Source organism: Myotis davidii, unplaced genomic scaffold (assembly GCF_000327345.1).
Source record: "Myotis davidii unplaced genomic scaffold, ASM32734v1 scaffold370, whole genome shotgun sequence".
NCBI lineage: Eukaryota > Metazoa > Chordata > Mammalia > Chiroptera > Vespertilionidae > Myotis > Myotis davidii.
This window is the reverse complement of record NW_006288615.1, coordinates 12,056,014-12,071,295: the sequence shown is the minus strand read 5'-3', so window position 1 is coordinate 12,071,295 and position 15,282 is coordinate 12,056,014. Positions and strand designations below refer to the sequence as shown.

Sequence of the window (15,282 nt, the reverse complement as noted above, 5' to 3'; positions counted from 1 at the left end):
AGCTCAGTGAGGCATTCACACACATGTTCAACCTCTTAGATTAGATTTACCACGTGTGCCACGGGACACATGCAGAGCAGGCTCTCAGAGTCCTTGTAAAAGCACAACACCCTAAATAACGAAGAGCTTATCAACCATAATATTCTGCCACCCCGTAAATCAGTCATTGTGCCCTGTGCGTACCTATTGCAGACAGCTGCACAGATATTCCAAGAGCACTTTTTCTAAGGGTGTAAATTATATCAGCTGCTGAGTGGTAAGTACAGTAAGTGATACATCAGGACATTCTATAGAACATGGTCCCTGCAAAGGATAAAAACATGAACCAAGGGTTGGTGGAAAGAAAAGAACAAAAAGCAACCAGAGTATGCACTGCAAATCAGTTCAAGGGAATGATAGTGTAAGGGGGAAGTAAGAACATTTTTCCTCTCTCTCCAGTTCCCACCTTTCAGTTTGACGTAAGTGTTGTGTTCATGGTCATTGCACTGATTTGACATGACATTCTCCTCAGTGCCCAGAGCATGTAAAACTAAGGTAGAGAAGGAGTGGGGCAGATCTTTTTCACAGGGGAAGGGGACCACCTATCTGAGGATGAAGAAGACAGAGAGAAAGGAAAGGAAAATCAGCAAAGATGCACAGAAGAAGCAATCAGAGGTGTTCAATGAAAACCAAGAGCTATCTTGGATATTAAAGAGGGTGCCAGAAAATCTCAGTCAAATGGTGTAGACCTGCACTGTCCTATCTGGTAGCCAGTAAGCACATATGGCTATTGAGTGCTTGGAATGTGACAAGTCCAAATTGAAATGTACTCTAAGTATAAAATACACAGCAGATTTCATAGTCATAGTTTTAAAAATTAATAAACATACCTCATTAAGAATATTCATATTGATTAAATATTGAAATACTATTTTGGATATGTTGGATTAAACACAATATATTATTGCTTTTTGCTTTTTTATGAGGCTTTTAAACTTTTTATGTTTCTTTTTCACTTTTTTAATGTGGCTACTACAACTTTTTTTGTTGTTGTTGTTAATCCTTACCCGAGGATATTTTCCCATTGATTTTTAGAGAGAGTGTCAGGGAGAGAGAGAAACATCTATGTGAGAGAGATACATCAATTGGTTGCCTCCTGCATGAGCTCCGACTGGGGCCAGGGATGGAGCCTGCAACTGAAGTATGTGCCCTTAACTGGAATTGAACCTGCTACCCTTCAGTCTGCAGGCTGATGCTCCCTCCACTGAGCCAACTTGCTAGGGCCTGGCTACTACAACTTTTAAAATCACTTATGTAGCCCTGGCCAGGTGGCTCAGTTGGTTGGAGCATCGTCCTGTACACCAAAAGAATGCAGGTTATATTCCCAGTAAGGGCACATACGTAGGCTGAGGGTTTGATCCCTGGTTGGGCACGTATAGGAGGCAGCTGATGTTTCTCTTTCACATCTTTCTTTCTTTCTTTCTTTCTTTCTTTCTTTCTTTCTTTCTTTCTTTCTTTCTTTCTTTCTTTCCTACTCTCTCTCTCTCTCTCTTTCTCTTCCTCTCACTATAAAAAAATCAATTAAAAAAAAACCCATATCCTCAGGTGAGGATTTAAAGATAAATTGATATATAGATAAATAACTAAATAAAATCACATACATGGCTTGCATTATATTTTTATCAGATGTTCTACAACTCAAGGATTTTGAGAATATCCTTATTTGTAGATCTGAGTTTTAATTAGAGGCTATTTAAAACAGTGAAATCAGGAAAATAGTGGGATGAAGCATTGGTTGGTAAGCATGTGTGGACCACTGGGTAGGGGTGCTGAAGTTCAGCTAATGACTCTTCCAAAGAAGTTTATTGGCTAAGTAAAAGAAGGATCAGGTGATAGCTTTAAGGAAAGCAGGGGTACCAAAGAGGCTTCTCCCACCTTTTTAAAAAATTTTTATTAGATGAGACATAAGCATTTTTTGCAAGAACTGAAGATTCATGAAGGAGGATTGATGTAGGAATGTACCAGAATGTGAAGTTTGGAAGTGAGCACTACTGAAGGTAGCTTTGGGCCAGAAAGACTAGTCTTTGCTTGTTGAATAACCCATCCCCACACTGACCCCGTAGCTGGGAGATAAGAATAAAGAAAGTAAAATAAATGGACCCTACTTTCACAGAGAGATCTCAGGTACTACTCTAGGCAGGTTACAAGTGACCTTATCCAACCTTTGTACCCCTCCTATGATGAAGATATTTACTTTTGCAATAGGTGAGGAAACTGAGACACATACAGGCAATTCAGTTAAGGTTACACAACTAATAAGAAGAAAGTCCCACGGTTGAAGACAGAAATGCCAGTCAGAATGTATGGAGAACCAAAGGGTTCCAGAGAAGAGAAATGGTTCCTATTAGGCTAGTTTATGAATGTTCCTAAGACAAAAACCAAAATGCAACAATATATTTATAAACTCTAATTCTAACATGGAAATAGGTCCTGTGCACGGGGCTCAATGGACACAGTGCATTAGAGAGAAGGGGTGCCTCAGAGGAAGATGCCAGCTGTAAGCAAAGGAGACAACAAGCACAAACTGAGAATTCCTGTTCCAAAATGATACGTGTTAAAGACAGAACTAAAACATGGGGAACACATGAAACACATAGAAAGTATTGTCTGATGATCAAGGATAAATGACTCAAGTGGCAAGAAGGTAAACATCTGCTGCAACCCAAAGCGATGCGTCAGACTGAATAAAGCATCATAGTCCCTTTCTCTGCCATTTGTTCTACAATCTGGGATCAGACCTTATTTTTGATCGTTAAAACTGTGCTGCAGGAGGTAAGCTAGCAATAAACAATTCAAACCACCCTAACAGAAATGCTTAAGGGAAGATGAAAATCTCTTTCAAATTAGTTTCATTTTCTTTTCCATGTGCAGGACAGTTCCAACAGTTCCTGCCAAAGAATCAGTTACTATTAGAGACACAAAACAAACAAAAAACTGATAATGAGGTCAAGGGGATCAGTTACTTATCTTCTTTAACCCAAGACTTTTTGATAGTCTCTCTTCCAATGACCAACAATGCACACATAGACAGAGGTGTTTTCAACTATAGTTGAAGGCCTCAGGTGACAGGTCTAAGGTCTACTTTGATTTTGAAGGCATGTGAGCATTAAAACAACAATATTAGCTCCCATCGCTGTTTTTCTTATTTACTGTAGGGAACCCGATTTCCATTATTTTGCATCAGACGATCTAGTCAAATGCACTCTGTATTTAACTAGGCCATAACCAGATTTCAGACATTCATTTGCTTCATTAGGTGGTAAAGCATTACGAAGCATGAAAGCCATGCCAGTGATGTTTGTACCTGAGGATTTGGAAGCAGAGGAGAAAACAATCACTGCCAAATGTGGATTGGGGGTTTTTCGATGCATTCTGAGACTGATCTCATCGTCGGCTTGTTATTTTGGACTCTATCTCAGAGATTCCAGGAGCACAATTTTCTTCTGTGGAATTTGGAAGCTTTCCATGAATTACTGGCGTCAACGGGAAGATATTAGTATCCCTTAACAAATTATAGAATCCCAGTATTCTCTGTTGATGGGTATCAGGAAAGCTAATATATTATAATTTGTCATAGGCAAAATTTGTTATTTTGTAAACAGCTTTACAGATCATCTATCTCCCTGTCTGGAATCATAATTTCATGTATTTAATTATTCTGACTTGTGTTAACATATCATTCCTCTTCCAACATTTACATTATAAGAAACTTGGCACTAAGGACTTTCCTTCCCAAGATTGCTTTCAACTCTTGTTTGTGTTTAGGTAGGCTCTTTACTTCCAACTATTCGATGGTGGAAAGCTGTTTAGTCCCACGAATAAAATCAGTACAGTGGACATCTATGGACCTAAATTTCATTTCTAGCATTACCTTTGACTCATTGCTGGGAATCCTCCCAGCAGTGGGGAAAAAGTCTTCTTTTTTTTTTCAAGAAAAGAAACAGACCAGTCTAGTGGCCACATGCATCTCTGCCAAAGATATGTAAGGCATGGTTTTCCCAGTATAACTTTGGGATGTACCTTGGGTGATGGGCAGCCATTTATATTCAGAGGGAGAGAGAGAAGAGAGAGAGACTAACTTACAGGGCTACTTAGAAGTAGGACCAAAGCTTGACATTTTAACATAACCTCCCCAATTCCTTGTTTATGTAGCCTAAAACATTGTATACTGAAGCTTTGACCTAAACTTTGGTTTTTGGGGGAAAATGAGAGTTAGAAACTATCATATTGATAGGATAAATAACTGCTGAATTATAAAGGATGTTTTAATCCTTCCAAAGTGTGCCATTTATTGTATTTGCTTATGAGTTTCCCTGCAAAAAGCATTAAAATTAATAGGGCCCCTTTGCTTGTCTTTGGGGACTGAAGGATGGGGGTTGCAGAAGGAATGAGTCCCTCTCCCTGGCCAGTTTGCGATGGTAGCAGTATTGAAGAAAAAATAAAAGCCAACAACCTCCAGCACCAGGGGCAGGAAAGGAAAGGAGCTCAGGGTGTGGAAGAAGATACACAGGCAGCCCCAGGGCGGAGCAGACAGCCGGAGTAGCAGCCACTGACTGTCATACAGTGGAAGGATGTGAGGTCAAAGAAAGGCAGAGCCTTTCCCGGAGAGCACACGGCTTCGTTATCGGTCCTATCACTGCCGAGAATGTAATTTAGTTATGGTGTGTACCGCCCAGCCTTCTTACCAACTGATGTGGGGGCTTAAATAATTGTGCCTAATTAAAGTGCTATTAAGCCATCAATCCAATTGAACAATACTGTTTATAGAAGTGACAAATGAAGCTTAAGGAAAATGTAATCAACTATAGTAAGAATAAATTAGGTAAAGAAATAGCTAAAGAGTGGAGAAAGTTAGGGAGAGGAAAACAAATTTTTAACTTTACCATACAAATAAAGTTGACCTTTTTTGAATAAACTCAGCTGGATACCAAGACATGAAATGGCACTTATTTATCATTCATATGATAGCATTTTAGAAAGATTATCTAGTAATTTAGAGAATTGGTGTGGGATCCAGTGGATATGTAGGGTTTTATGTGCTGGTGATTATCTGGTAAAGCTCAGAGTGACCACCAACATGGAGTGAGATGGTGAACCTTTGAACACTTACTGAGTACTTGCTGTATGCTAAGCTGTGCTTTAAGCAGTTTTACGTATATAATGTTGTTTATATTCACAACAAATCTATAGATAGCTATTATTATTATTTCCAGTTTACAGAAAAGAACATGAGGCACAGAAGCCAACTAACTTGCCCAAATCACATAGCCAATAAATGTAAAAGCTGGGATTGCTAGCCCTGCCACCTGCACCAGACTACCTCCTTTAGGACCTATGATACATAGTGTCATTGAAATAAATGGTGGTTAGCAGCATTTGACTTAGGAGGTGTTTCTATTGTTTTCAAAATCACGATGTTTCTCCTACAAACACCTCAAGAGACTTTGCATTTACTCTAATGTGCCTTGGAGTGAGTTCTACAGACAGCTTAGGTGCTAAAATAAAATTTTGTGATAAATTTTAACCTATAAGGGTTTGAAAGTCATGTATGTTATTGGGCTGAACTATTGAATACCAGTCTCACCAGGATAATTCATTATTTGATATGCCAGCCAATATTAGAAAGCTACATTCAAAGAAAGATTTTGTTTTAAACTCTTACTATGTGCTAGTCACTACATTAGGCACTTGTATATTATTTCATATCAATTGAAGCTGGTCAATCATCCAAGCTCTAACTCTTAGTTAGAAGGTAGCATCATATAAAGTGTGTGTGTGTGTGTGTGTGTGTGTGCAAAGTTATATAGCAGTCCACCAGGTACCAGACTGGCACCCTGAGCCTGATATCATTTTAATTGCCCAGTAAAAACGAATATGGCCCTGGCTGGTTTTGGCTCAGTGGATAGAGTGTTGCCTGGGGACTGAAGGGTCCTGGGTTCAATTCCGGTCAAGGGCACATGCCTGGGTTGTGGGCTCGATCCCACCCAGTAGGGGGTGTGCAGGAGGCAGCCAATCAATGATTCTCTCTCATCGTTGATGTTTTTTTCTCTCTCTCTCTTTCAAATCAATAAAAATATTTTTTAATTAATATGATTACATATGGTTACATAATTATTACATATGTGGTATAAAACCTTGTAAATGTTAATTCTATTTCTCTCTTTCCTCTACAAATATGTGTATCTTATAAGTATATGTGATCTGAGGGTAAAAACAGATGATCTGCCCTGTCTTACTTGCTATTCCTCAATGTCCTTGACATTGTCTTATACAAAGAGACTATGAATAACTTAGTTTTAATTTATCTGTTTGTCTCACTTATGCCTGATTGGAGCAATTGAAAAAAATTACATTCATAAATCTTCTTGCCAAGATAATTAATTATGCACAAAATACTCCAAGCTGCTTCTGATTTTCATTAATGAAACAGCAGATTATGTGCAAAATAAGATGCTGCTGGAATTGGAAAAAAATGGTCAGCTACTCATCTCTCAAAGTAAAACAAGTGCACATTTTTACATCTGAAAAACAATGATACAGAAAGAACATTCTGTGATCATATTTATCAGACTATCATATTTCAATTAAGATAGAAAAATATGTGGTTTTCATTTGTTTGTTTGTTTTTTCCTTTGATTGATATAAATCTTAAATTGTCATTGTTCTGGTCATTCAATTTTCTCCCAAAGTTAAATTAGCTAAACTATTATAGTTCAAAAGCATTAGGCCATAATAACTTAGACACAGAGCAGCACTAAATGCGTCTTTTAAATGGCCCTTATGAGAGGCAATACATCAGACATTTAGACAACCACGTTATTACTCATCAGTCATCTTTGCTCTAATTTTCTACTTACTTTCCCTTTTCTTAAGTGGTTAAAATGATTGACAAAATGAGTACTCTATTCATGCAAAGTTTGACAGCTCCTATATTCCCTTAAAATAAGTACAGAACCAACAACAAATATTTGCCCTTCGATGAAGTATGTGCCTTTGTATCAACTCAGGTTCCACAATGTTCTATCAGGTAGATCATCCAGGAATATGATTATCATAGAAGCCAAATTACTAACAGAGTCACACCCAATTTGGTGAACCTACTGCTATTCTTCACCATTGCATCATCAATTAAACTTCAGAATAGAGCATTCAGAAAAGCTAAAAATTAGGTAAGATAATTATGCTTGTATCTACCTGGATTTTAAATTATTTCTTTGTTCACATAATTATAGCACAGTAAGCATTAATACTTGTTTATAATATTAAGAAACTAAAGAGACTATTTCCTCAACAATAAGATATTCCTTAAATTGTGCTAATTCAAGCAGTTAAATATTATGCCCATTAAAATCACCTATTGTACTTTTGACAAAGAATGTGTCTATGATTTTTTCAATTTAATAAAAATAGGTAATAATACAGTATGCTTAGGTTAATTCCATTAGTGTTTGCTTGCTTATTTATCCATTTCTTTATTGAATGTGTGTATGTTCCTATGACAGTGCTCATCCTATATAATAAAACCCTAATATGCAAATCAACCAAACAGCAGACTAACTGGTCACTATGATGCGCACTGACCACCAGGGGGCAGACGCTCAACGCAGGAGCTGCCCCTTGGTGGACAGTGCACTCCCACAGCAGGAGCGCCACTCATCCAAAAGCCGGGCTCACCACTGATGAGCGCAGAGGTGGTGGCAGGGTCCTCTCCCGCCTCTGCAGCAGCTCTAAGGACCCCTTGGGGGTCCCAGACTGTGAAAGGGTGCAGGCCGGGCTGAGGGACCCCCCTACTCCCCCAGGGCATGAATATCATTCACCAGGCCTCTAGTGCTGTATAAAGGTCTAAAAGGTGGCAGTACATCAAATGCTCATAGCAGTTACCTATATGGCAGTGATCTCACCTACATTTTAAACAAATGGACATTAAGTCACAAGCAGAAAAAAATATATCTTTCTGTTTTGAACTATTCATTGAGTACCCATTGAACAAGTATGGCTAAGATTACAAAAGTGACTTTTATTTGATCCATGAAACTCAAAATAAATAACAAATTACCCTTTAATGCAAGACTAGTCTTGCCCAGCTTGGTGGTAGATGGAGGTACAAGAGGGAGGAGAGTGATATGTGTTGGGTTTTCACTATCCTTTTCAGGCATGCTGCCCTAAATTACTAATTATAATATAGAAGTTAATATGAGCCAAGTAACATTCTAACTACTTGACGGAAAATAACTCACTTGATAATCTTAACGACACTTTGAGGAAAATACTGCTATAGCTACATTTTACAGAAAACTGAGCCTCTGGGAATTTAAATAATTGCTCAGTTACTCATCTGGTAAGTGACAGAACCAGGATTTGAAGCCAGCCAATAGTCTGGCCCCAGGATCTGTGTTCTCATCAGCCCACAGAGACGGCAGTTACCTTTACTGATGACTCCAACTGCTGTCACTGGTGTTAGCAAGAGAAAAATGTAACATGGACGTTTTGAGATTAAGAACCTAAATTTTATATTTAAAGAAATGAATAATTTATTTATTGACCAATTTTATTAAAATTTAATATTTATCCTTATCATTATTGTTGAATTGATTTTGGCTCAAGATTGTCAGGAATGGAGTCCAAATGAAAGCCTAGTTCTTTTAACCACAAGTTCATTCTGAAAGCCTTAATATACCTACAGCAGGCTCTGACAATGAGACAATAGGAAGAGGCCTTGGCCCAGGAGAGGAAGGACAAGAAAACTTGTCCTGAGGCTATTGTAATTCTTGATATTTACACAAATGAATTAAAAACTTACATCCAGACAAAAATTTGCACATGGATTCCTATAGCAGTTTTATCCATAACTGCCAAAACTTGGAAGCTACCAAGATGTCCTTCAGTAGGTGACAGGATAAATGAACTATGGCACATTCACACAGTGGGATAGTATTCAATGCTAAAAAGAAATAAGCAATCAAGCCATGCAAAAGCATGAAGGAATCTTAAGTGCATATTTCTAAGCAAATAACCCAATCTGAAAATGCTACACGTTAGATTATTTCAATTATATGACATTCTGGAAAACACAAAACCATGGAGTTAGTAAAACGATCAGTAGTTGCCAAGGATTAGGGGGAGAGAGGGATGACTAGGCAGAGCACAGAGGATTCTCAGGGCAGTGAAGTTATTCTGCATACCACAATGGTAGATATATGTCATTACACATTTTTCAAATCCACAGAATGTACAGAGATGAGCAAAAGTAGGATTATAATTGTTCATATAGAAACTAATATAATAACTAATAAATAATACTACAAGAATAAACACTGTGTTTCACATACTCACAACTATAAACCTACTTTTGCCCACCAAGAGCGGACCCTAATGTGAACTATGGGCTTTGGGTGACGATGCGCCAGTGTAGGTTCATCGATTATAGCAAATGTACCACACTAGTGCAGAATGTTGATAATGAGGGAGATTGTGCATGTGTGGAGACAGGGGGTACGCTGTGCCTAAAGTCTGGGTAATGTGTTCTAATAAGCCTGCAAACTCATCATCCTCCAACCCCAAAACCCTCTAACCACTGAGCTTCCAGCCATAGATGAAGGTCATATTTCTTAATTGGTACTAGACTATTCTTCTAAGAACAATATTTCCATTTTGCACTGATAGACTTTTTTACTGACATTAATAGCAATCTAGAACAATTTAACACTATCATGCCCCTCCAACTTTGAAGAAAATTGCAGTTAACATTTCAGAATTTCAAAGAAATGTATCTAAAAGTAGTGACCTGGAAGGAAGTGAGAAAGAGAATCCAACAATAGTCATTTCAAAACTGCCCAGTGGTACTCTCCCATTTATGAAATCAATATTTTAAAGAGAGGAAGTAAAGATATTTGTTGTTATATTACCTGCTTGGAAAAAAACAACATAGTAGTTTGGACCAAAGATCAAATAATTTAACCATGACAACTGAGAAGCTGTCCTAGGAATAGCTAGTCCACATAACAACCAAATTTCATTAGCTAAGGGAAGACATCATCAGTGCCCCTTTGGATTACCTGATTTTCTTGTTGGTCCCACTGACATATCTGCAGAACCTGACTCAATTCCTGCCGCTGTTGCTTCAGGTACTTGTCTAGTTGCCGTCTCCTGTCTTGTAGAAGTTCAAGAAGACTGTCGATCTTCAGGCAGCTACTACGAGCTCCCTGAATCAACTCAGGATTTACATTAGGTCCATCACACTTGAATTTTTCTATGAAGTCAGTGAGTTGTTGACTTTTGTTTAAAAGCGCTAGAGATCGTTCTAAGAGTTCTAGAAGAAAGTTAGAAAGAAAACAGAATAATGATATGAGCAAGCTTTTAGATAGTAATATTTTTGACTCTTCATATAATTTAAGATATATATATAACCTTTATACTAAAATAAGGAATTCAAATGTATAAACATAAAATGCCTAATATGCAAATAGGCCGAACTGCGGAACAACCAAACAACTGAAAAACCGAACAACCAGTCGCTATGACGTGCGTTGACCACCAGAGGGCACGCACAGAACATGGCGGGCGTAGGCCATGGCAGGATGGTGGAGCAGGTGAGCGGGGGTGCCAGATCAAGGTGGGGTGCTGGTCATTGTCATTGAGGTGAGCCTGAATATTCTTTGCTCCAGCGCACCATGGTCCCCCCTGGCACTTGCACCTGCTGCTGGTGCTGGCCCTGCTCGCACCCACTGCTGACACCGGAGCCACCACTTGCACCCGCTGCCGGCACCCAGTGCCAGTACTGATTGCTCGGCGCCATCAGTGGGTGTGAGCAGCAGCTGCCTGCCCCGATCGCCCCTGAGGGCTTCTCCACCTCCCCCTGTTCCTGAAGGGTGATCAGGGCAGCAGCCGCTGTTTGCACCCACTGATGTTTGCACCCACTGCTGGCACCAGGCCCCAATCACTCCACACTGTTCCCAATCGCTCTGTACCATCAGCGGTGCAAGTGAGAAGGGACTGGGGGCCACGGCAGGAGGAGCTGGGTGGGGGCACGGAGGATGGGCCGAGACCCACCCCTGTGCTCACCGCAGCCTCACGGCCCACAGTTCCTTACAAGGTGCACGAATTTTTGCACCAGGCCCCTAGTCTGCCAGAACAGGTTCTTCTGTGGAAGGAAAAGAAACAACTGCAGAAACAAGGTGAATACAGGTTACAGAGAATGTGCCCATTGAACAGAAGGGTTTTAATTTGTATAACCTGAACATAATAACCAGTATGATTAATTATAATGCAATATATATTACACACACACACACACACACGCACACACACACACACAAAGCATGGGCAGGTGGCAGGGTTTCCATAGGGTATTTCTTTCTTTCCATAATAAGCTCTTACACACTAGACTTTGCAAATGAGAAAGGAAAGTAGGTGCTTGCATACTGACAGTGGAATAAGCCAACCTGCTCTGGTCCCTACAAAATAAATATAATTAGCCAAAATTTCCATTTGCAATCTTTTTCTGGTTTCTGTTTCAATTCCTGTCAAAATAGTATAACCACTACCACAATGTCACCGGGAATGAAGTCTCCTGGGCCCAAATTAACTTGTAAAATGTACCCAGGCTAAAATCGGTCTGTTACTGCTACCAAGATGATCATTAAAGTGGGTAAATTGTTCCCTCTGTCAGTTCCTTCAATTCTTCCTCTGTCAGTTTCTGACATTTTACTTTTATGCTGTTTGTTTTTCTGACTATTTATTCCTTCAGTTGATCATACAAAGTGCTGCATTTTTTCTCAGGCTACACTATCTATTCTAGATATACCATGACCTTCAGGAAATACAAAATCTCTATAGTGCATTTATTTTAAAGATTGTATTTTGTTTTTGCATTTACAAAACCTTATTTTCTGACATAATACCTTGTAATGTGAGGCTCTTAGATACTTAATAAATTTCAATTGTTTGTTTTGATTATCATACTAAAAAAAGTAACATTAAAGTATATTTGCCATAATTATTAAGTATAAATAGCAAATCCAAGATAGATAAATGGGGAACATACACAAGTTAAGTGAATTTATAGCTTTATACTCATCTTTCCAAATGAATATTTTCTAAAACATATCAAGGTCACAGTCTTAGCATTGAGGTCATGGGTGATGTTTCTTCCTAATACCTTTTTAAGTATTCCAAATATTTCTCCGTGGAGTTGTGTTTCTTAAACTCATCCAATAAGCATTTTCAAATACATACAAAAGTAGAGAGAATAGTATAATGAACCTATACCTGAAAAATTTAAGATATATAAAAAATCTCAGAATAAGAAAGTAATATGATTGTTCCTTTGAGGAAGCTTCTTCAGAATTATGTTTATTTTAAGAAGGCAGTTGGAAAACTATAGGGTGCATCATTTGCAAGCCACCTCGTCTGTGGTATTTTGTTATAACAGTCTGAACAGACTAAGTTAGATATGAAGTCCTTAACTTAAAATCAGAATTTTGTCCTTGAATATGCATTTTAAATCAACTAATCTTAATCACATTCCACTGAATTAGCTATTTGGCAAATCTCATCTTCCCCCATTATATGAAGCCACCACTGAGTATGTGAATTGGGAGCCTAGTCAGAGTCCCCTGTAATCCTTATGCTTCAGGTATTACATAGAGGAACACACAAATGCCACGAGAAACATACCATCAGGGTGACAGAATATTTTTTCATCACAAAAATAAACTACGTTCCCTGTCCTCAGCATGCATTTTCATCCATCTCCTCAGGTTAAGAGGAGGCCGGGTGGACACCTGCAGACTGTATCAGCGAAAGGCAGGACATGGTCCCGCTGTCAGCTGGATGCCAGGGCACTGCAGTCCAAGGCCTGCACGCCAAGCTCCCTGTGCCACAGACCCAGGTGCCGCTGAAGGAGCCAACAACAACAAAACAGCATTAAAGCTACTCTCCCCTTCCAGCTCCAACCCAGTGTATTTATGGAAAATCCCTCTTCCTCCACCCCTCTGGATTGCCTCAGTACTCAACCTCCTCAGCAAAAGCATCCATCACTGTCCGGTTTCCAGAGGTCAGATTGCTATGTGATGATCATGTTGGTCGCATGAAGACTGAATGGAGACCACAGACTGAATCTCAGTGACCTGAACTCAGACTCACTTTCCAGTATCCTAAGAGGAATTGTTTGTGATTCTGTCGGCCCCCTTTGAACCCAGTGAGATTGCTGTTCCTGTACAACAAAAGTGAGCAGGCCACTGCTTTAGGGATGTTCTTTTTGATGCTGTTTATAATCCCTACTAGTGATAGGTCCTAATGAACAATAACCAGTTAAAATTACATGTCTATATGTGGTAGCATCTCATTAAAATTTACACAGGAAAGACTGAGTTGTTTAATTTTTGAGTTTTAGAAAAGTAATGATCTAGTATCTAGAGTCCCTTTGGCGGGTGATAGAAACAAAAAATCTATTTGTGGCTTTAAAAATACCTTTTGTCCCTGTCCAGCATGATCAAGCTGGTCAAGCTAGAAGCTGAGTTAGAATTGTGACAAATGAGTTCAGGAAACCATCCACTCGCAGCCCGTTCTATTTGGCAGCAATAATTAGAAAATCGCATTAGGAAGGAAAGAAGTGTTGTTCCTCTCTAACCTGCTTCTACAGAAAGATTCCAGTAAACAGCTGCTGTCCCACACATGGCTTCCATACCAGAATTCTGTCCACCCCAAATTCTGGCAGAAAAGGGCTAGCACACAAATTGTTGGTTAACCATTAGACTATAGCTGTTCAGAGGGAATTGAAACTCTGTTTTATTAAATTGTTTTAATCTTGGAAATTTTTACTACTCTTTTTTTCCCCTGTTTTTATTGCAACAGTGAAAGATGGATTTTCCTTATTCAGAGCTGTTATTTAAAGTTGACCTCAATTTACTGTCCCTGAGAAGAAACATGCACTGAATTCAACCATTTATTTGACCAAGAAATATTTCTTGAGGATTCACCAGGTACCATCATCTTGCCAGAAGCTGAGGATACACAGATGAACCCAGTAAAAATGGCCCCTGTCCTCAGGAACCACATCCAGAAGACTGAGAACTCCCAGAGTTAGCAGGATCCTTCAGAGGCTGGCCCTCTCCCATCTCCTTAGAACCATTTACAACTACTTCTTTCTTGCAGAAGATGGCTAAGAAAAGAGCTTTCATTTACCTTTCTTAGAATGAGCTGAAGTATACATAAACAGATAAATTAACAATATATTATCCTGTCCAGCCAGTGTGGCTCAGTGATTGAGCATCGACCTACGAACCAGGAAGTCATGATTCCATTCCCAGTCAGGGCACATGCCTGGGTTGCAGGCTCGATCCCCTATGCGGGGAGGTGCATGAGGCAGCCAATCAATGAGCCTCTTTTATCATTGATGTTTCTATCTCTCTCTCCCTCTCCTTTCCTTTCTGAAATCAATAAAAATATGTCTGACATGAGCACGCTCACATTAACATCTCTATTTTAAAAGCTCAGGTGAGGAACAAACTTAAATCTTGCCTTTGGTGTGATGTTCATGAAGCTGAAGAAGTGACCTTAAGGACTCGGCAGTCTCGAACTCCTGGGTGTTCTGAAGGAACTCTTCAGCTTGATCAATTTTAATAGCAAACTGCAACAGAAACACAGGGGAAAGACATTTGAAAAGCCAAAAATCAATATGCCACTTTAATTATATGAATTAATGGCCTGGATGATTCTGCATGTGTTTGTGTGAGGATGTGTGTTTATGAGGCACGTGCTGGCTTACGGTGCTTGTGTGAGAGTGTGCATTCACATGTAGTCAACTTACAAAATACCAAGGCAAGAACTTTTTTCTCATTCTTTTGCATTCCTTTTATACCTGGAAATATACCATGTATGCTGAAATAAGCCAACTTGTTTACTATTCAGATGTATGTTAAAATTTTCAACTAAAAGTTTTGTGTCCTATGTAATGAATATAACCACTTTTAATATTATAAGGCACTTTGTACATGAATTACCACAAAGTTTACTAGGAGAAACCAACAGAAGTTTGGCTAACCAGTGGTGACATAATTATAAGTAAATTTAACCTAAGAAGCCATTTAGAGGGAAGGTTGAAAAAATAGTTTTTTTCCTCTATAATTAGACCTAAAACTGAAAAAAGCAAGTTTCAAAATAATACATAGTCTAATCCTATTTCTAAACTTGATTTTAGCCAAAAGGCCAAGAAGCAATGTCTAATCCTGTTTTATACAAAGC

General features: G+C 39.0%; 1 protein-coding gene across 1 annotated transcript in view; it reads right to left on the bottom strand.

Annotated features, from left to right (window-relative positions):
* The window catches only part of CCDC141 (coiled-coil domain containing 141), a 171,533-nt gene that overhangs the window by 109,411 nt on the left and 46,840 nt on the right, over positions 1-15,282 (bottom strand). Inside the window, exons 4-5 of the mRNA XM_006760570.2 lie at positions 14,560-14,668; positions 10,095-10,348 (exon numbers count right to left, since the gene is read on the bottom strand). Of these exons, the coding sequence (XP_006760633.1) occupies positions 10,095-10,348; positions 14,560-14,668 (363 nt within the window). The remainder of the gene's footprint in view (positions 1-10,094; positions 10,349-14,559; positions 14,669-15,282) is intronic.